This window comes from Capra hircus, chromosome 23 (assembly GCF_001704415.2).
Source record: "Capra hircus breed San Clemente chromosome 23, ASM170441v1, whole genome shotgun sequence".
In the NCBI taxonomy this organism is placed as follows: domain Eukaryota; kingdom Metazoa; phylum Chordata; class Mammalia; order Artiodactyla; family Bovidae; genus Capra; species Capra hircus.
The window spans coordinates 1,028,317-1,048,084 of record NC_030830.1 but is presented as its reverse complement, the minus strand read 5'-3'; the positions used below and the strand labels follow the sequence as shown (position 1 = coordinate 1,048,084).

Sequence of the window (19,768 nt, the reverse complement as noted above, 5' to 3'; positions counted from 1 at the left end):
AATACTTTTAAGGAACTTTTGAGTCTTGATAGGAAGGTTCAAGGCATTCGCATCTGTTTTAATTATTGATCCGTTTGTCCTAATTTTTCCTAATCCCTGCCATTGTATTTTATGTTTTTTTAAAAAAATTATCACTTTTTCCCTTTATTTCTTTCCTTCTGTTTCCGACATCTCTTATTTATCTAATTCTCTTTAAGCTGTAGTCCACCCCCAAGCTATTTAGAAGTTCTGCATTCCAACTATACTTTGCTGGTTGTTTCTCATAAGAATATTTGAAACTATGAATTCCAAGAATTTAATAGTATCTACATGTTACTGCGTCTTTGCCAAGGATGAAAGGAAATCTTGTGCATGCTTTTTGCTTAACTCCTCTTTCCTACTTGAATCCTAGGGTTTGTTTTTTTTTTAAAGAAATAGTCTATATTGTAAATACTGGGTCAGATTTTTTCATTATGTCTTTTTTACTCCACTGTCTTTCTGAGCAATTGAAGTTAATTCCACAGCTGCGTTATTGGACAAGGGTTGGGCTAATTAAGATTTTTATTCTCTTCCTAGTTTGCTGCTCGTTGCTTGCATTTTTCATCACCATTATTTTCTCGGAAGCACATCCTCAGGTGACATTCCTCCTGAGAAGAGTGCATTGGCATGCTTTCCAAGTCTTTTCATTAAGAAAAATGGTTTTCTTTCATCTTCACGGTTTCTGTGACATCCTGTTCCAGCTCTGGGGTCATGGTGCTGCCCCTCATCTGTGTTTAGCGTTCAGGCTCGTCTCCGCTCCCCCTGGGTTTCCTCCTTCCCTGCCCTCCTCTGCTCCTGCTGGGGGCTCATGGCAACTTTCTCCTTGTTTCGGCACTGAGAACTCCCCCGGTCTGGGGTCTGTAGTCGGCACTTGGGGGCCTGATGCTCAGAGGGTCCCCCTGACCCAGCGATGGCTCCAGCTCCCACCCCTCAGGTCACAGCGGTGGGCACCCCCGACCATCACGGTTACATTTCTCCTGTGTGTGCACCACTATTCCTGTATGTTCGGGGAGATTGTCTGTTGGAATTCAAACCAAGACTTTGGTTTTCTTAAGTGTTTTATTAAGTCGCATGTCTCCACGGGGCATCTCAGCTGAGTGGCCGTGTTTTCACTTTCCTCACGCTTTCTGGGTCCTCCATTTCTGTGTGTAATTTCGCGTGGCTCTTGTCCTGCTTGGAGGTGACGCGTCTTCAGAGCTTCCTGAACCTGCTGCTTTGGGGCTTGCCTTCTGATTTGGATGCTCTGCCCCCCACAGGGTGCCACATGCTCCTTATGGAGCGAGGTGTGAACCCCCAGCACTGCTGGTTGAAGGGGCCCCACAGCGCCGTGGGTCTCTTTGCTCTCCCAGGGGGCCTCCGCCCACCAAATGGCCAGTGGGGACAAACTCCGCAGGGGCCCACAGGCCAAAAGGGGGGCCCTCCCCTCCAGGTGCGTTGCCTGGGAATGAAGCAGAGAGTCAGCCTCTTCTAGGGAGACCGCAGGAGTGGGTGCCGAAGGGCCTGTGACTTGTGCCCGAGATGGAGGCCCCAGGGTGATGCCGCCTCATGTGCTCAGGCAGTTGGCAGCCTCTCGCTGCCCTTCCTCGGGCGCAGGAGCAGCCTCTGGACTAGCTTTGTCCTCTCTGGGCACTTCCCCCTCTACCACGTAGTGGCCTCTCCCCAGCCATCAGAGCAGACGGGCAGGAAGAGGGGAGGCATCGTCAGGTGTGAGCACCAGCCTCCTGGGGTGCTGTGGGTGCCTCTTCCCAAGCTCAGGGTTGGGGACATTGCAGGAATTACTGGGGAATTGGTGCAGCTTCCAGAAAGGCTGGCATCTCGCTCCTTGACTGGAGGTCTGCTTAGCAAGTGTGGCAGAAGTGCTTGGTTTGTCCCTCAGCTTCCGTTTTCTCCTTCTCAGGGATACAGTTCTGAATTTTTATCTGAGTATGTTGTCTTCTGTAATAATTACATTCCCAACTCCCTTTATAATTTGTTTGGGCATGTGACTGCATTCTATGAAATTACTTTCAAATAGACATGACATCTGCTACAGTCTATAAATGTGTGTGCGTGTATGTGTGGTGTGTGTACACAGATGGGAAGGGGAAGAATCTTCTTGGTGGGAGGGTGGATATGATGGCAGGAATCTTGGCAGCCATTTTGGACCAGGGCTTGGAAGCTTTATGATGTGGATACCAGAGCCATGGAGAGAATTGGCATCCTTAGTAATCGTGGAGCTACCAGGCCTTTCTCTCTACAGGCAGACTTATACAAGGGGAAGGGGAACTTTCAACTTGTGTCAGCTTCTGTTTTTAAGCTTTTCTTTCACTTTGATGTGAGCCCAGTCCCAGCTGATGGAAGCAGTCTCTTGGAGCAGGGAGGAGGAGAACGGGAGAAATGGCAGCAAGGGCAGCTGCGAGTATCCTCCTCTTGCTGGTCTGCAAGGCTGGGCCCCAGCGGGGACCCCGGCAGTGAGACCCCACAGGGAGGAAGCCTGTCACAGAGTGGTCAGCCCAGAGCCCGATTTCTCCCGCTGGGAGCTGGGCAGAGGTACTGCTGCCCCCCGCCCAGGCCCCCTGAAGAATTCCCCCCCCACAAATTATGCCAGAACCAGCTTCTGTTCATCAGCTACCCTGTGACCCAGCTGGTTGTTGGGTGCAAGAGTGGAGATGAGGAAGAAGCTGGAAGCTGTGGCCCCCAGGCAGTTAAATAGCGAATGACATAGAGTGATTTCGAGGTGATTGCTTCTTCACAGGGGAAGTCTCCATGCCTCTGAGCTCATGGGCTCCCCCTGCGCCTTCCATGTCTGTCCAGCGAGGGGGACGTCCTCCCCGCCTGTCAGCGAGGGCCGGCCGTCGGCCCTGGCTCACCTTAGTGCCGCGGCTCCTTGACGGCCTGGCTCCTCGGGCCTGTTTATTCACTCCCTCCCTCATGAGTGTTGTCATCACTTGCCGAAGCTCTGACTGTTTTTAAAGAGGTTTCAGTGTTTCTGCTTCAGTGTGTGTGTGTGTGGGGGGGGTGTCCTGATATATCACGGGCTTCTGGATAGCAGAGGCAGAGCCCCATTCACCTTTCTGTCCCCAAACTCCGCTCGGTGCCCAGGCTTGGAAGCGCGCCCTCCGCGTTTGCTGAGGAGCACGGGGCAGGTGCCCAGCCGGCCCCGGAGCCTCGCACGCTGAGCCGTGGGGCTCCGCGCGGCTGTCCCTGCACTCGCCCCTTTGCTCAGGGAGCCTCGCTGGCGGCCGTGTCACCATGCCCTGCTTTCCCCTGCACGCCTCTCATCTCCTGGGACTTGCTGTGGGTCTCCCTTCTTCGTGTTGGCTCTCCTCTTCTCCCGTCACTGGCGAGTGAGCCCTGCAAGGGCAGAGACCTTTGCCTGTTTCGTTTGAGTCTGGACAGGGCCTCGGAGTTGCTCTGTGATGCTTAACTGAATAAACAGCAAGAGGACTTAACGTGGATGGGAGGCTGGTTTTGCACATAGCGTGACTCAGTGTATCCGAAGCGAAAAGAGACAGTGAGATAGACTATGAGAGACCTGCCTGTCAGAGAGACGCTGCGACTTCCAGTGGGCTTTGCGTTCTGAGGGTTTTTATCTGGACGCATTAGCATGCAGGAAAGAATGAAGACCAGATGAAAGCAGGTTTCACCCTCCTTTCCCACAGCCTCTACCCTCCTCCCTCCTGACACAGTAGGGGGATGAAGGGCTCTCCTTGCACATCTTCGTACCCAACTCCCTGGCAGTTTCCCGAGTCCCTGCTCCGCGTCTCCGCGTGCACGCCGCGGTGACGATGCTGGCCTGGCCGGGCCCGGCCTGTGCTGGGTGAGCGGGCGCCCACGGCGTCGCGCGTCCCTCTCCGTGGAGGGCCGTGTTGGTTCAGACAGCAGCACAGCCTCCGGCTCAGCCCTTGGTTTCCTGTGCTCTCATGGAAGAGGCTCAGCGCCGCCTCCGTGAAGCGGGCCTGGGGCTTCTTCACTGTTCCCTCCTTCGGTCCCCACCCCGCCCCTCACTCTCAAGCCCTGTGTGGTCTGAACGTGGCACTTTGGCAGCGTGGTTTGGAGACGACCCTGGAAGATGAATTGCTCTTACCAAGTCTCCCTGACAGCTGCCCGGGTTGTTAAGGTAACAGCAGTGAGGGGTGTGACAAGTAAGACTCGGGCCAGACTCAAGTTTCCCGTCGGGGTCAGAACCCTGGTGCTTCTCAGCGTCTCGGGGGCCCGTCCTTCGCCCTGGGGGCATCTTCGCATGGCCATGTCTTTCTCTGAATTCTGACCCTTTGTGTAGATGCTTGAAGATAAGCTGCTGTTCACCGTTGGGGTCCTGCTGCGCTGCACCCTTATGAACTCAATTCAGCTGGCTTTGCTGTTTAATTAGTCATGTGTACTCTGCTCTCCTCAAGGCAGTGAAAGACTGGCTTCGCAGGGGAGACCACTGGCACTGCCTGCAGATGGAAGGCCAGGGTCGTTGAGGGTGGCGAGTTTAGCAGCGCCCAGGCTGCAGTGTCTGGCATCGCGGGAGGTACCCCTGCACCTCACTGCACCTCCCAGACCACACTGGCACTGCCCGGGCAGTTAATCTCCAGGGCACCTGTAATATTTCAGGGAGGCAGAGCAGGTACCAACGTCTCATCTTACTCAGAGAACTCCCAGGGAAGGTCATTTTCTCAGACGTTTTTAAGAACACAAAGAACATCATTTGCAGATTACATGTGATTTAAGACCTTGTCTTACTGTAATAAATCTTAGAGGAAAGAGATGTTCTTTTGAATAACAGAAATGCTGAAACTTGAAATTGTTGGCACTCACTAGTTTTCTAGGTCATCCACTTTTCAAGCCGTCATAAGTATGCCTAAGCTTTCTGCATCCAGACACAAAGTAGTTCTGCTCGGAATAAAGCCCTGCGTGCACCCCAGGCCACCTGCACACGCTGACTCACCCTGCTTCCGCCAGGGCAGGCTCACGGCGGCAAACTCAGGCCGCCTCTGACTCTGGGGGACCTGGCTTGTATCCATCGCTCCTTCCCTTGCCCATCACCCTGCCCCACCTCTCTCCCTCCCTTCACTGCATCTGTGTGTTTTGGGGCAACATTCCCGGCTCTGTGCTATCTATTGAAGATTGAAGAAACCCAAGTCTCACAAAGTGAGCCCATTCTTCCGGCGTGTGCTTTTGCTGTGGTGCTTCTAGGCATCTTTTCTAAAAACTTTGTCTTCAGTCGCCACAGTTTGGATTTCACTGACTGCTTGTTTCCAGTATTTTCAGTCTTTTTCACTCTGTTGTTTCATTTTGCCTGTTTTCAAAAACTATTTCCTGTTTTTAGCTGATGTTATTTTTTGGTCTCTTTGGGATTAAAGAGATATTAAGGGAAATTATTTAAGGTCATTTTCAGAATGTGCTATTATTTTCATTTCCTTTGGTGTCAATTCTCTCTTGAATTGTAGGTCTTGTTGGTTCTCTCTTTAGCAGGAGTAAATAATTGTTTTTTAATTATTTAAACTAAGGTGTTTAAATATGGAGTTCAACTCCATCTGAACGCTGTGAGGAGCCATTCTACTTCAAGAAGAATGTGGCCTGATTAGATTTTACATTTTGGGAAGATCATTCTGGTAGCGTGGAAGATGGAGTTCAGAAAGGCCAGACCACAGGCTGGGAGATGTGTTTGGAATGTTCAGTTCAGTTCAGTCGCTCAGTCGTGTCTGACTCTTTGCGACCCCATGAATCGCAGCACGCCAGGCCTCCCTGTCCATCACCATCTCCTGGAGTTCATGCAGACTCACGTCCATCGAGTCCGTGATGCCATCCAGCCATCTCATCTTCGGGCGTCCCTTTCTCCTCCTGCCCCCAATCCCTCCCAGCATCAGAGTCTTTTCCAATGAGTCAACTCTTTGCATCAGGTGGCCAAAGTACTGGAGCTTTAGCTTTAGCATCATTCCTTCCAAAGAAATCCCAGGGCTGATCTCCTTCAGAATGGACTGGTTGGATCTCCTTGCAGTCCAAGGGACCCTCAAGTGTCTTCTCCAACACCACAGTTCAAAAGCATCGATTCTTCAGTGCTCAGCCTTCTTTACAGTCCAACTCTCACATCCATACATGACCACAGGAAAAACCATAGCCTTGACTAGACGGACCTTAGTTGGCAAAGTAATGTCTCTGCTTTTGAATGTACTGTCTAGGGTGGTCATAACTTTTCTTCCAAGGAGTAAGCGTCTTTTAATTTCATGGCTGCAGTCACCATCTGCAGTGATTTTGGAGCCCCCCAAAATAAAGTCTGACACTGTTTCCACTGGTTCCCCATCTATTTCTCATGAAGTGATGGGACTGGATGCCATGATCTTCGTTTTCTGAATGTTGAGCTTTAAACCAACTTTTTCACTCTCCTCTTTCCCTTTCATCAAGAGGCTTTTTAGTTCCTCTTCACTGTCTGCCATAAGGGTGGTGTCATCTGCATATCTGAGGTTATTGATATTTCTCCCGTCAGTCTTGATTCCAGCTTGTGTTTCTTCCAGTCCAGCGTTTCTCATGATGTCCTCTGCATAGAAGTTAAATAAGCAGGGTGACAATATACAGCCTTGACGTACTCCTTTTCCTGTTTGGAACCAGTCTGTTGTTCCATGTCCAGTTCTAACTGTTGCTTCCTGACCTGCATACAGATTTCTCAAGAGGCAGGTCAGGTGGTCTGGTATTCCCATCTCTTTCAGAATTTTCCACAGTTTATTGTGATCCACACAGTCAAAGGCTTTGGCATAGTCAATAAAGCAGAAATAGATCTTTTTCTGGAACTCTCTTGCTTTATCCATGATCCAGCGGATGTTGGCAATTTGATCTCTGGTTCCTCTGCCTTTTCTAAAACCAGCTTGAACATCAGGGAGTTCATGGTTCACGTATTGCTGAAGCCTGGCTTGGAGAATTTTGAGCATTACTTTACTAGCATGTGAGATGAGTGCAATTGTGTGGTAGTCTGAGCATTCTTTGGCATTGCCTTTCTTTGAGATTGGAATGAAAACGGACCTTTTCCAGTCCTGTGGCCACTGCTGAGTTTTCCAAATCTGCTGGCATATTGAGTGCAGCACTTTCACAGCATCATCTTTCAGGATTTGAAACAGCTCCACTGGAATTCCATCACCTCCACTAGCTTTGTTCGTAGTGATGCTTTCTAAGGCTCACTTGACTTCACATTCCAAGATGTCTGGTTCTAGATTAGTGATCACATCCTCATGATTATCTGGGTCGTGAAGATCTTTTTTGTACAGTTCTTCCGTGTATTATTGCCACCTCTTCTTAATATCTTCTGTGCAAAGGTCGTAGTGAGAGGCCTGGGGTGTTCGGGGGTGGACTCAGCATGGACTTTGGGGTCACGAGGAGCAGCTGCGTTGTGCAGGGCGGGGGCCCAGGCTGCCCGGACGCCCTTCTCCTTCAAGGCCAGCCCTCTTTCCTGCTGCACCTCTGGCCACGTTACTCACTGGCTGCTTGGAATAGAACGTGGAGCCTTTGTTTCCCTTCCTTCCACTGACCATCATGTCAGTCAAGAGGATGGTTGCTGGACACGTGTGTGGTGTCCTCAGATATACAGAGGAATGAGCCTGGAAAGGACTGTATGTGGGAGAAAGGGACCGAGGCTTAGGTTGCTGACAAAACAAGGAGGAAAGCCGAGAGTTCTCATCAGCTGTCGTCCGCAGCTTCTGTGTCACCCTCTGCTCAGTCGTCGTCACCCGTCACACCCCCAGGGGCAGCTCTGCCTTTTACCCCAGAGGCTGCTGTTGCAGCAAGTTACATTTCCTTCTTCTGAGAACTCAGGGCCCTTCTAGTCTTTCTTTCCCTGCCCAGCTCTGACTTGGATGCTGTTGTTTTCCCCATTTGCCCTGAAATCAGTTTCCTCCTGGTCTCATGCGTCTGTTGGCCTGGTGTGCAGTGTGTGCGGCCCTCTGCCCCCCACCCCGGCCTCCTGTCTCTGCTCAGTCACATCAGCTCCCAGACCCCAGGGGACCGATGTCGGCAAGCATCACACTGGACGGTGTTCAAAACAGAGTAAGACATATATCCTGTCCAGCGTGACCTTCGTTTTCCTGTAAAATCTAAATTTTGTGCCACACAGCAGTTTCAATGTGGAAAAAAAACAAAAAAACGCAGCATTTTTTTTTCACATTTTGAAAGTGTATGGCTAATACCTACTTGTGCACTTATTTGTTATAGAAAATACTACTTTTAAAATGCCATTCAATAGCACTAAGCACCTACTCAAAGCATTAATAGCAGCAACGCTGTTGCTAATGGTGTTTCCCTCCTAGAGACTGCACGCCGCTGGACTCCCTTAGTCTTAGGGCCGCGCCAGGTTTCCACATCGTTTTGTTCCTGTGGGAATGACTCCTGTCTAGAACAGACACTGGGATTAAGAGAAAGGTGTTCCAAGAGGAAGGAGCGATTTCAATGTCCCTGTCCTTTCTGAGGAGATCTGTGGTGTTTGGAGGTATCGGAATACTTGGCTCCTTTTTATTCATGTCCTCAACGGAATATCACCCTGCACTGGGCGTGATGGAGAGCAGGATGGAGGCGTGTCCCTGCCCTGAAGACTGACAGCCTGCTTCTCAAGAGTGTGGGTTGCTCCAGAGGGAGCTTATTAAGCAGATTGTTTTTCAAAACACCGCTCAGTTGAAGACGGACTTCTGTTTTGTTAATTTAGTGCCTAATCAGACTCCAGTGAAGGGTGTGCCCCGTTCAGGTCTTCTCGATGCTAATGAGTGAGTTTATCATCTTTCTATTCATGTCCTCTATTATTTAACGGAGCCTGAGTCACTGCACCCACTTCCTGTCTCAGAGCTCACAATGGAAAGAAATCTCACCTCCCGAGCCCTCTGCCGCGTGACGGCTGCTCTGTCCTCTGGGCCCTCGGACTCTGTGCATGCAGAAGGCCCTCCTGGAGGACGGTGACCGGAGGCCTCCCCACGCACGGGCGGGGGCACTGCCTTCTGTTCTGCATCTCTGCTCTTCGCAGTGAGACTGCTCCTTCCTGATTCTCAGCCCCAAACTGAAGTCTGAGCTCTGTGGGGGACCCGGGGTCTGAGGGTGTGGCTGCCGTCATCTCTCTCTCTCATCTTAAATGCCCAGCCTCCTCGGCCCGGTTTTCAGTGTCCTGACATGTTTTGTGCATTTCCCCCAATGGCTTAGTGTATTTTTTCTTCTAAAATTGATACACTATATGCTTATGTGCTATTTTTGGAAGAAAAAGCACCTCGAGAGAAATGGAGGCAAACAGGACAGGAAGCCCCTTGTGCCACGCGCTGCGATGCCACTGTGGCCTGCCGTGAGCCGGGACGCTCGGACACGCCGCTCGCCGTGAGGCTGAATCTCCCTGATCCGTTAGTTTCCTGCCAGGAGCTCTGGCTCCTCTTCATCGTAATGAAATTCTTCTCCCTCACAGAATGGGACCCACGTTCCTGCAGCGGGGCACTTTGTAGCTTCTCGGGCCCACCCAGCATTCCCAGCAGCCCTCGTTCTGTGGTTGCTGTCCTGATGGTCTGTGGACTAAAGAACAATCAGCTGTTTGGATGCAAAGGGAAGTGCTGAATCCCTACTTCAGTGTATAGCACTGGCCACTCCAGCCGTCGTGACAGTGGTTGGAAGAGAAAGGGATGCTTTATGCTAAGTGTGGACGCCGTTTTGGTCCTCCCACGCACGACCAAGGAGCTGCTCAGACCCGGTTTGTCCCGAGGACTCCCCGAATCCCCACTGCCTGCGTGGTGACAGGCGACAGGAGTCAAATCCTGTGGTCACCTCTGGACTATCTTCAACAGACAGTTTAATCCCTTAAGTGTTTAAGGCTCTTGGCTGAGTCCCCCTGAAGCAGATAATCCCTCCAGACACTCCCAGGCTTCAGGGCAGTTAGAGCCTCCCCGTGTGTGTGAGCAGAGCCATGCGGAAGACTGGAGTTGTGAACTTTGTCAGCGAGGGCGCAGAGCTAGACTGGCCATTCACTTTTTGATTATCTGTCCAAAACCAGTGTCACATCAACGCCTTCGTACACCTGTGTGGTTTTGGGACGGAGTTACCGAGGTCAGGAGTCCGCCGTGATTCAGACCCTAGGATAATCGAAGATCCAGCGGTGTGCCGTGAGGTTGTGTGCGTCAGACCCCAACGTGGGTGGGGGGAGCTTGTTCATGGAGGGGGTGTGGGTTCTGAGAGACTGGGCCAAGATTCTGATTAGTCAGCGTTTCTGTTCATCTTTATGGATGGAAGGTGGAATCGGGAGAGAAGTCAAAACTCCTTCATCTGTTCCACAAACGGTTTTGTGTCCTGCCGTGTGCTGAGCAGGTGGGTGCGAGACGGGGACCCCCACGCCGGCAGTGGGCAGACGGCTCTGGTGAGATTGGAGTTGTCGGGAGCACGATGCCTGGGGCGGTTATCTTGTCCAGATCCCACGAATGTTCTGATTGCCTGTGGGAATCTTTAGTCGACTTGGAATATTTTTTAAAAAACCCAAACGGAAAGGGTCCCCACTCCAGTATTCTCGCCTGGAGAATTCCATGGATGTGTAGTCCATGGGGTCGCCAAGAGTCAGACACGACTGAGCAATTTTCACCTCCAGTGGAAACTGCATTGGGTGTGCAGCGTTGCAGGGAGACGTCCCCTTCATTTAGTCCGGGTAGAATTCAACACACCAATGGACTGATGACTTATGACTGTTAAATGCTTCAAATTATCATTGTAGATGTTTTTGAATAAAAATATAATTACAGCGAAATAAGGAAAAGATCTTATAAATCTGGGCTTGTGAGTGTCAGGAGGTTCTGGTCCAGAGGCACAGAGAGCCAAGGCTGGGGGCGAGTCCATAGTGCAAAGGCCCGGCTGAAGCGCCGCCCCTCCTCTGTTCTGCCCCCGTCACTGGCTCCCTAGTGGCCACTGAGCAAGACTGCACCCCCGCCTCCTCCAGCCTGGCCCGCCTCTGTCCTTGGCTTTTCCTGTCTGAGCTGGAGCCTCCTGGTTCCCAGCACAGCCAGGGTGACCCCCCCATCAGGGGGCCTCCCACCCCGTCTCCACTCGCTTGCGTGGGCATCTGCTCCCCGAGCCTTCTCTCCTCTGTCCATGCCCTCTCTGCTCCTCTGAGTTTCTGGGCCCCTACCCACCGTGGTCCCCAGACCCTGCAGCCGTCTCAGCCCCACCCCCTCAGTTCCCGTGGCCTCAGCCTTGAGGGCCCCTTCACTCCCCTCGCTGTTCTGCACCCGGAGGCAGGCAGGGGGACCCCTTCACCTTTGCATGTCCTGCACTTAGGACGGGCGCCCTGCTGCTCGGGGTGGACAGCCCCATGAACAGCACTGCCCCTCACCCCAGATCGGCCAGGAAGCCCCTCTGCCAGGCTGCAGCCCCCCGGGCCGGCCCCCTGCCGCCTGCCCGCCCTGCTCTGATCTCCTCTTGTCCCAGCTGTGAGGAGGTGCCTGCCTACCGAGCGCCGTGTCCGGGGAGACGGGTGTCTTATTGTTGCTCTCCTTGATTAATAATCTCACTTGCAGATTCCAGCTCCGAGGAGGCACGGCAGCGGCGCTGCCTGTGTGGTCCTTCTCCCGGAGGCAGAGGCGGCGCCCGGGCCCGGCTGCCTCTTCCCACACGGAGCTCTCCTGCAGCAGCAGCAGCAGCCTCGGCGCGTCTGAGGCGACATCTGTGCTCAGGAAATGCTAGCTCCTTCCTTGAGATTTCAGAAATCAAGTTTGCTTCCCGTGTAAAGTCCACTCCCTTCTTGGCTATACACTCAGGTCACTGAGAAGGTACCTGCCTGCACTTCGGACTCCCCGCCATCCTCTGTGTTCAGGTTCTCACTGGTGGGAAAACAGGCAGAACAAGCGTGCGCGCACACACGCTCCTGTCCCCGGGGCTCCGGGCCACTAGACAGTGGGTGACTTGGGCTCTGAGGTCGGAGGTGACGCCAGGAGGAGACGCCGCCCGGGAGGGCCGTGAGGGTGGCGGGACTGCCGACCTTGCTGGCCCTGTGTGGTGTGAGCCCCTTGCCGAGAGCCGGGCCCGGTCCAGTGAGCACGCTTCCAGAGTCTGCGCTCACGTGTTGCTCAGTAGTGCGGGGTGCAGGGCAGGCCTCCAGCTCCTCCATCTGGGTCCCCACAGCGCTCTGGGCGGGAGGCTCAGATTTCCACTTCTCTCTGAATGAGGATAACTCTGGGATACGTGTTTATATCTTTGAATGTTGATCAGAGCAATCTGCTCTATATTTGAACTTAAGTTTCCTATTTTCCTTTGACTTTAAGCACCCTGGGTCCCGGCGGCCCTGCCACTGTCCTGATGGGCCTGGCGGTGAGCGTGTCAGGGGCGGTGAGCGTGTCGGGGGCGGCGAGGTCTTCCTTGGCTCTCCCGCTCCTCCTGCACCTGCTTCCTGACTGCAGGCTCAGGCGGTCCTCTGCCCCGAGTTCCGCATCTTTGTGCAGCCTTTCGGGCGGTCCTCTGCCCAGAGTTCCGCATCTTTGTGCAGCCTTTCGGCGGTCCTCTGCCCCGAGTTCCGCATCTTTGTGCAGCCTTTCGGGCGGTCCTCTGCCCCGAGTTCCGCATCTTTGTGCAGCCTTTCGGGCGGTCCTCTGCCCCGAGTTCCGCATCTTTGTGCAGCCTTTCGGGCGGTCCTCTGCCCCGAGTTCTGCATCTTTGTGCAGCCTTTCGGGCGGTCCTCTGCCCTGAGTTCTGCATCTTTGTGCAGCCTTTGTCGTAACTGTTACTCTGAAGTTTTGAAATTGACAGAGTTTCGTGTTAATTGTACCTGTTTCCGTAAGATTAGGTTACCAACCTTCTTCCGTCTTCTGGTAGCCCATGTTTTTTCGTCGTCTTTGTAGTTTTATTTGATATTTCTGTGTTCGACATTTAAATCTCAATGGTTCACATGCTGTCTTCCTTCATCCACCAAACACTGGCCCAGGCCATGTTTCAGGCCCAGGGCTCCTGCTTAACACAAGGAAACTCTGCCCTCAGGAGCCTCGTTTTAATGGAGAAGCTGGACAGTGAGTGAAGGCTGGGTGGATGGAGGTGCAGGCCTCTGGGCTTTGTGGGCGGAGAGGAGGGCAGGGCAGGCCCCCGGGCCGGGGCAGCCGTGTGTAGCGCGAGGCTGACCGCGTGCACGCCTGCCTGGATGTGTGTGCCTGTGAGTATGCCAGGACAGTGATTTTCGGACGATGGTTTTTACTAGTTTAGGAGATTTTGATATTAGGTTAATTTATTTATTATACTTACAGTTAATTGAAGAAAAAAGCACGTCGGTCACATTTATGTTTAAATGAAACAGGGGAGAGCTGCAGAGCACTGAGTGACCCCTGACCCCTGCTTCAAAGCCCGTCCGCTCGGCGTGCGTGGCCTCTTGCTGTATTCGTGTCCTTATAATTGAAAGATATGTGTGTTCTTGTTTCGTCATTAAATCTGACTGACTCTGCGACCCCGTGGACTGTAGCCCACCAGGCTCCTCTGTCCATGGGATCCTCCAGGCAAGAACACTGGAGTGGGCTGCCATTTCCTTCTCCAGGGGATCTTCCTGACCCGGGGACTGAACCCTCATCTCCTGCATTGGCAAGAAGGTTCTTTACCACTGAGCCGCGTGGGACGCCTGTATCATTATGTATATAAGGTGCTAAAAAGTCGTGCTTGTAGCTTAATTAAAAATAGAAGATAAGAGTTCTTTTAACAATCAACTGTGTTCTAATAACATGTTCCCAAACTTAATCTGTGCATAAAAATTGTGTCATTGAAAATGTGAGTTCCTAGCCACCCCCCACCCATAGATTGGTTCCAGCTGAATTTTGGGGGGACACCCAGGCACCCTGATGATTCTGTGGGGCAGAGGCTTTCGTTTTGAGAAGCCCAGCCCCAGGGACCTGAGCCTGGAGTCAGCAGGTGGTGCGTGTGGCTGAGGCGTTCCCTGTGTTTCCACCTGTAATTGATGCCGCTTTCTTAAGGTATTTTTTCATCCACCTGACGTTAGAAACAGATGACATCCACACTCTTACTCTGCTGCTGGAAAATAATATTTTCCCACAAATAGAACCCTTCCAAGTAGCAGTTGCAGCCCATCGCCTCTGAGGGTCTTCGCTGCTGGTCTGCGCTAACGTGGCCGCGTTGGCGCCTGCTGTTTCCAGATCTCATTCGACCTGGCGGAGTACACGGCCGACGTGGATGGCGTGGGCACCTTGCGGCTCCTGGACGCGGTGAAGACCTGTGGCCTTATCAACTCGGTGCGGTTCTACCAAGCCTCGACGAGCGAGCTCTACGGGAAGGTGCAGGAGATACCTCAGAAGGAGACCACGCCTTTCTACCCGCGCTCCCCTTACGGTGAGAAGGCACGGCCCTGTCCTGCCCGGGGGCTGGCGACACCCCGGGGGTGGCCGGGCGGAGGGGCCGAGGGGCGTGGCTTGCCGGCCAGACGCCTGTGCGCAGGCGGGGACTCCTGCCACCTCTGCCTCTGGGTGGAATCGCCGTCTCACCGCACCCTCCGCACAGAGCGCTGTGAGAGGGAAGTGGCTTCCTGCAAGATTCTTGGTGCTGGAGAGTTGTGGGTTGTGCTGAAGTGATATGTCTGGTGTTTATTCTATGTCCCAGTTTAAATTCTCCCTGAGCTCAAACCTTTAAGTGAAAGTGTTACTTGCTCAGTCTTGTCTGACTCTTGGAGACCCCATGGACTGTAGCCTGCCAGGCTCCTCTGTCCATGGGATTCTCCAGGCAAGGATACTGGAGTGGGTTACCATTCCCTTCTCTAGGGGGGTGTCTTCCCAACCCAGGGATCGAACCGATCTCCTGCTTTGCAGGCAAATTCTTTGCCATCTGAGCCAGCAGGGAAACCCTAAAAGAGACAAATCTTTCGTGCCTAATATATTTATAAAAAGAGTGTTCACAGAAGACTTTAGTGATGAAATTTAAAGCAGCTAGAATATCAAGATTCAGGTTTTTCACTTACTACTTCCTTAAAGAAAAAGGGGATGAGGCCTAGGAAAGGTCAGTTTGCTGTGCTGCGCACGCTACAGTTGAGTTAGGTTGTGAAGGCATGGGCTGTGGCTGTTACAGAAGGAAGGATCTCTGAAGTATTTCCTGTTTCGTGGCAAAGGAGCCTTTATTTCGTCCTTGGCTTTTGATGCGTTTTTTCCCTATCTTGATTCATTGTGAACTATAAATTTTGCAAGTTGTTACTTGTCTGAGTGAAAATCTGTTTTACAGTAAGACACTGTCTTTGATTTGCTTTTAAAAATTTATTCCAACAGGGGCAGCAAAGCTCTACGCCTACTGGATTGTGGTGAACTTCCGGGAGGCGTACAACCTGTTCGCAGTGAACGGCATCCTCTTCAACCACGAGAGCCCCCGGAGAGGTCAGTACAGGTGCTGATGGGAGGAGAGCACCTGGCTCCAGGCAGGGACATGCGTGCGTGCGTGCGTGCGTGTGTGTGTGTGCATGGGTTCTACACATGTGCTGTGCAGACTGGGGCCGCTTCACATCTGTTTTTAATGATGCGAGTGTCAGAAGCAGTTGATGGAGACATGGGAATCCAGCCTTGACTGCCTACTAGCTTTGATAGGGGTTTTGTTCAGCATGGAGCTGAGCAGTGTCCCAGGCTTACCATTCCCATCGGAAGCGCTCACCACGCGTGTTTGAACCCAGGAGTCAGGAGGTGTCCTTGGAGTACGAGGGGCCAGGCGGGAGCCGGGGCTTCTTCCCTGTGTCGCTGTCGCTCTGGAGCCTCCACCTGTGGAGTCTCCCCTTTCTCACTCGGAACCGGTTCTGTACTCGATATGCCTTCTTTGCATTCCGTTTAACAAACACCCAGACATTTCTGTGCTTCTAGAGTGTGTCTTAAGGTGCATTTGAAACCACTGCTTGTATTTAGAATCTTTATTTTCTTTTTCAGAAAATCATATTTGTTTGTATTGGCTTGTTGCCTTTTTGTGGTTGTCTTTGACACTGTGAGCAACATGCCAACTCTCCTCTTCCAAATATTAGGTTTTAAATAAGAAAGTGTGTACTCCCTTCATTATTTCTGGTTTGCTAAAGCGTGAGAAACCTTTAACAAAACCTGTGCACCGGCAAAGTGAAAGCCATCTGTTTAATCTAGTTCTAAGAAGTTTTATTAAATTTCACTGTCATTCAGGCTTTTAGCTTGAAAACGAATGAGAAACCAGTGTTGCAGGTCGTTTCGTGCCCAACAATTAGTAATGCTTATAACCTGGTCAGTGAATTTTTATGTGACTGTATAGCCACGTAATTAAACCAGCAAGTCATGGGGAAAGATTAAAGTGACATTTGTACTGGTGTGTTTAGTGGCAATACATTTTAATTTTCTAATTGCTTCAGTTAAAACGTCCCACAGTGGACTGCTGGAGCATCAGAGCCTGGCGGCCGCGTCTGACGCTCACAGGAGAGCCGGTGAGCAGGCTCAGCGCCGCACTGCGGGGCACCCCGAGCAGCTGGGAGAGGGGGTGCCCGGCCGTCCCCGCCTCTGACTGGGTTGGGGTGCTGGGGGGACTGACCGTCCGGCCTCCCAGGCACAAACGCGTCAGTGCGTCTTGTCTTCTGTGGCTCCCCCCTCAACTTTTCCACTGGCAAAGAAAGGAAACTCAGTTGTTTGGGGATAGGTTAGGGTGAATGCCAGGGACGGGGGAGCCTGGTGGGCTGCCGTCTCTGGGGTCACACAGAGTCGGACACGACTGCAGTGACCTAGCAGTGGCAGCAGCAGGTTAGGATAGGGAAAAACATTCTCAGCTGTAGAGTAAGCCGATTTACATTTTTAAATGGGAACCCCCCTCAGTCCTCTGTGCTCTTCCTAGTGAGAGCCGTTTGTCTTCATTGATGTCAGCAACCGTTAAAAACTTTTCTTTTTAAAAGGAATGTTTATTTAAAAAAAATTTTTTTTTTATTCAGGTATGGTTGGTTCATAACGCTGTTAGTTTCAGGTGTACAGTTAAGTGATTTATATATAATGTAACTGAATATGTATATGTGTATACACACAGATTCACACACACACACAGATTCTTTTCCCAAATAAGTCATTGCAAAGCGGGCAGTCCCCTGTGCTGTGTAGGAGGCCCTTCTTGTCTGTCCGTTCTTGGTGTAATGGGGCATATGCGCTACTCCCAGATTCACAACTCACCCCTCCCGCAGCCTTTCTCCGTTGGTAACCTCAGTCTGTGTCCTGCGTCTGCGGGTCTGTTTCCGTCCTGCGGGTGAGCTCCTGTGTGGCATCCGCAGACTGCATGTGAGCGGTGTCGTCTGGCGTTGTCCTCGCCTTCGCTCAGTGTGCTCATCTCCGGGTGCATCCGTGGTGCTGCAGAGGGCACCGCTCCGTCTTCCTCTCAGCTGAGCAGCGCTCGTCGCATCCACCTGCCGCATGGCCTTTATCCTGTCTTCCGTTGGTGGCGTTTATGCTCCTTCCGTGCCCTGGCTGCTGTGCGTAGTGCTGCAGTGAGCGCTGGGGTGCGTGTGTCTTTTCTAACCTTGGTTTTCCTCCAGGTGTGTGTCTACGAGTAGGATTGCTAACTAATATGGTAGCTCTGCTGGTAGTGTTTTAATGCAGGGGTGTCTAGCCTCAGGGATGTAATGATGCCTGATGATCTGAGGTGGAGCTGATGCAATAATGGGAATAAAGAGCACAATACATGTCACGCACGTGAGTCATCCTGAAGCCGTCTCTCCCACCCCCAGTCCATGGAAACATTGTCTTCATGAAACTGGTCCCTGGCGGCCAAAGGGTTGGAGCTGCTGTGTTAAGGAACTTCCGTACTATTCTCCACAATGACTGCACCAGTTCACATCCCCACCAGCAGTATGGGGGGGTCCCTTTCCTTCATACCTGTGCAGCATTTATTGTTTGCAGACTTTTTGGTGATGGCCATTCTGACTGGTGCGGTGATACCGAACAAAACCTAATGAAACTTAAAACATTTTGCGCAGCAAAGGAAGCCGTAAACAAAATGAAAAGACAGCGTGCAGGGGGGAGGAAATGTTTCAGACGATGCAACAGACAGGGGATGAATCTCCAAAATATGCAGGGAACTCACACGGCTCAGTATGAACCAAACAAACAGTCTCCAGTCAAAAAAGGGGACGTGATCTAAACAGACATTTCTCCAGAGAAGACATACAGATAGTTAATGGGCTCATGCGAAGATGTTCACCATCACCAATTATTAGAGAAATGCCAATCAAAGCGGAAAATAATACTGCTCTTTTGTTTAAAGAAAAGTGAACTGTAGCGGGAGGTTATGGGGAGAGAAGCCCCCTTTCTCCCCGGGCTCCAGCCCCACCCTCAGGCCTCGGCTGACTCTCCTGCAGAAGCGGCCCAGAGGCCCCCACCTCCGCGCAGGTGTCGCGCTGCGTGCACAATGGTCTGCTCGTCACGGGCAGAGGTGGGCCTGTGGCGCGCACCACCTTGCTTTGTTCTGAAAGCCTGTGACATCTCACTTTTTGTTTCATCCATATAATCGAACAATGGAAAATGATTAAAGTAGTGGTATGTGTGAAAATGATGTGATACTTGCTTGATAAGATATCTAATAGTTAATACCCACAGCCTTTCCTGAAACTTGGAAATCAATCTTCACCTTAAATTAAGCTGATAATACTGTTGCTGTTTTGTCGCAGTTAACTGTTAATTTTTTGAGATTCTCTAGCAGACTGAGAATTCCTTCCTGGTAGGGAGTGTGTTACAGTCTTTCGTCTTCAGCGTCTGAAACAGCGCCTACCTGCTGTCACACATTTACTAAATGTTACTTTAGTTTCGGGTGTGCGAGACAGTGACGCACTTTCTGAAGGCTGTGCTCCGCTTGTAGTTATGGAAAAGCCTTGGCTCCGTTCCTGTGCTGGACAGTACCTCCTTCTGGCTTATTTATTTTGTGCGTAGTCATTGGTAGGAAATGGTTTAGAGGGTTCTCTCCGATGCCCCTTAGTGAGCACACAGAGCTCCTCTTTCAGTGCCGGGAGTTTGTTCGCCTGCGATGCGCTGGTGCTTCGAGTTTATTTTCTTAAGCAGGCCGAGCGCGTGTGTGTCCCTCAGTCCTTCTGCCCTGTCACCTCTGGGCCACTTTCGTTTCGTCGCTGAAGTGGTGAAGCTAAGTGTCAGGCCCTGTTATGTGGAGCTGACACGAAGGCTGCTTTTTGCTTGTTCTCTAACAGAAGTTAATTGACAAGGCCCTTTTTGAGTGCTTGCATGCATTCCACGAGAATCTCTGGCTTTTAAGGAGTATGGAAGAGGCGTCTTCATATAGAGATGTTCTGGGCCAGAGGTCGGCCAGCTCTGGCGGGTGCGCCCAGTCCTGCCCACCTGCTCGTGTTTGGAAGCGAAGGGTCACGGGAGCCCGGCCGTGCCCAGGACCCGCACATTGTCAGCGGCTGTGCCCACAGTGGAGGCCTGGGGCCTGCAGAGCCCCGAGAGTCGACTGACCCTTGAAGAAGACATCTGCTGTTCCGCCACCTTCCACCCTCGGGAACAGCTGAGGCCTCAACAGTAAGACACATCCAACTGTGTGTGGTGTGGGCTTCTCCCGAGGCCGCAAGGCAGCTTTATAGAAGGGCTTCCAACAAACATGAATCGCGTTGAGTCGGTGGTTAACCCGCCTGCAGCGGGATGCCTGCAGCATGCTGTCAGCCGGGCGCCGAGAGGCCCGCAGGCGACCCGGCGGCCGGGCTGCTCCCAGCTGGTCCTGCTGGGCACGCGGCTGCTGGCCTCGCCTGCGCCGTGTGTCCTCTCCCCCTCGCGGTCCCCTGATGGTTCCCTGGATGCTCCCCTGATGGTTCCCTGGAAGCTCGACGCGTATGTACTTG

The 19,768-nt window shown here is 52.1% G+C and overlaps 1 protein-coding gene across 3 annotated transcripts in view; it reads left to right on the top strand.

The window, feature by feature from the left end:
- The window catches only part of GMDS (GDP-mannose 4,6-dehydratase), a 425,099-nt gene that overhangs the window by 169,217 nt on the left and 236,114 nt on the right, over window positions 1-19,768 (top strand). For all 3 annotated transcript variants that reach the window (XM_018038954.1, XM_018038955.1, XM_018038953.1), the window contains exons 5-6: window positions 14,100-14,292; window positions 15,216-15,320. In XM_018038954.1, coding sequence (XP_017894443.1) covers window positions 14,100-14,292; window positions 15,216-15,320 — 298 coding nt within the window. The remainder of the gene's footprint in view (window positions 1-14,099; window positions 14,293-15,215; window positions 15,321-19,768) is intronic.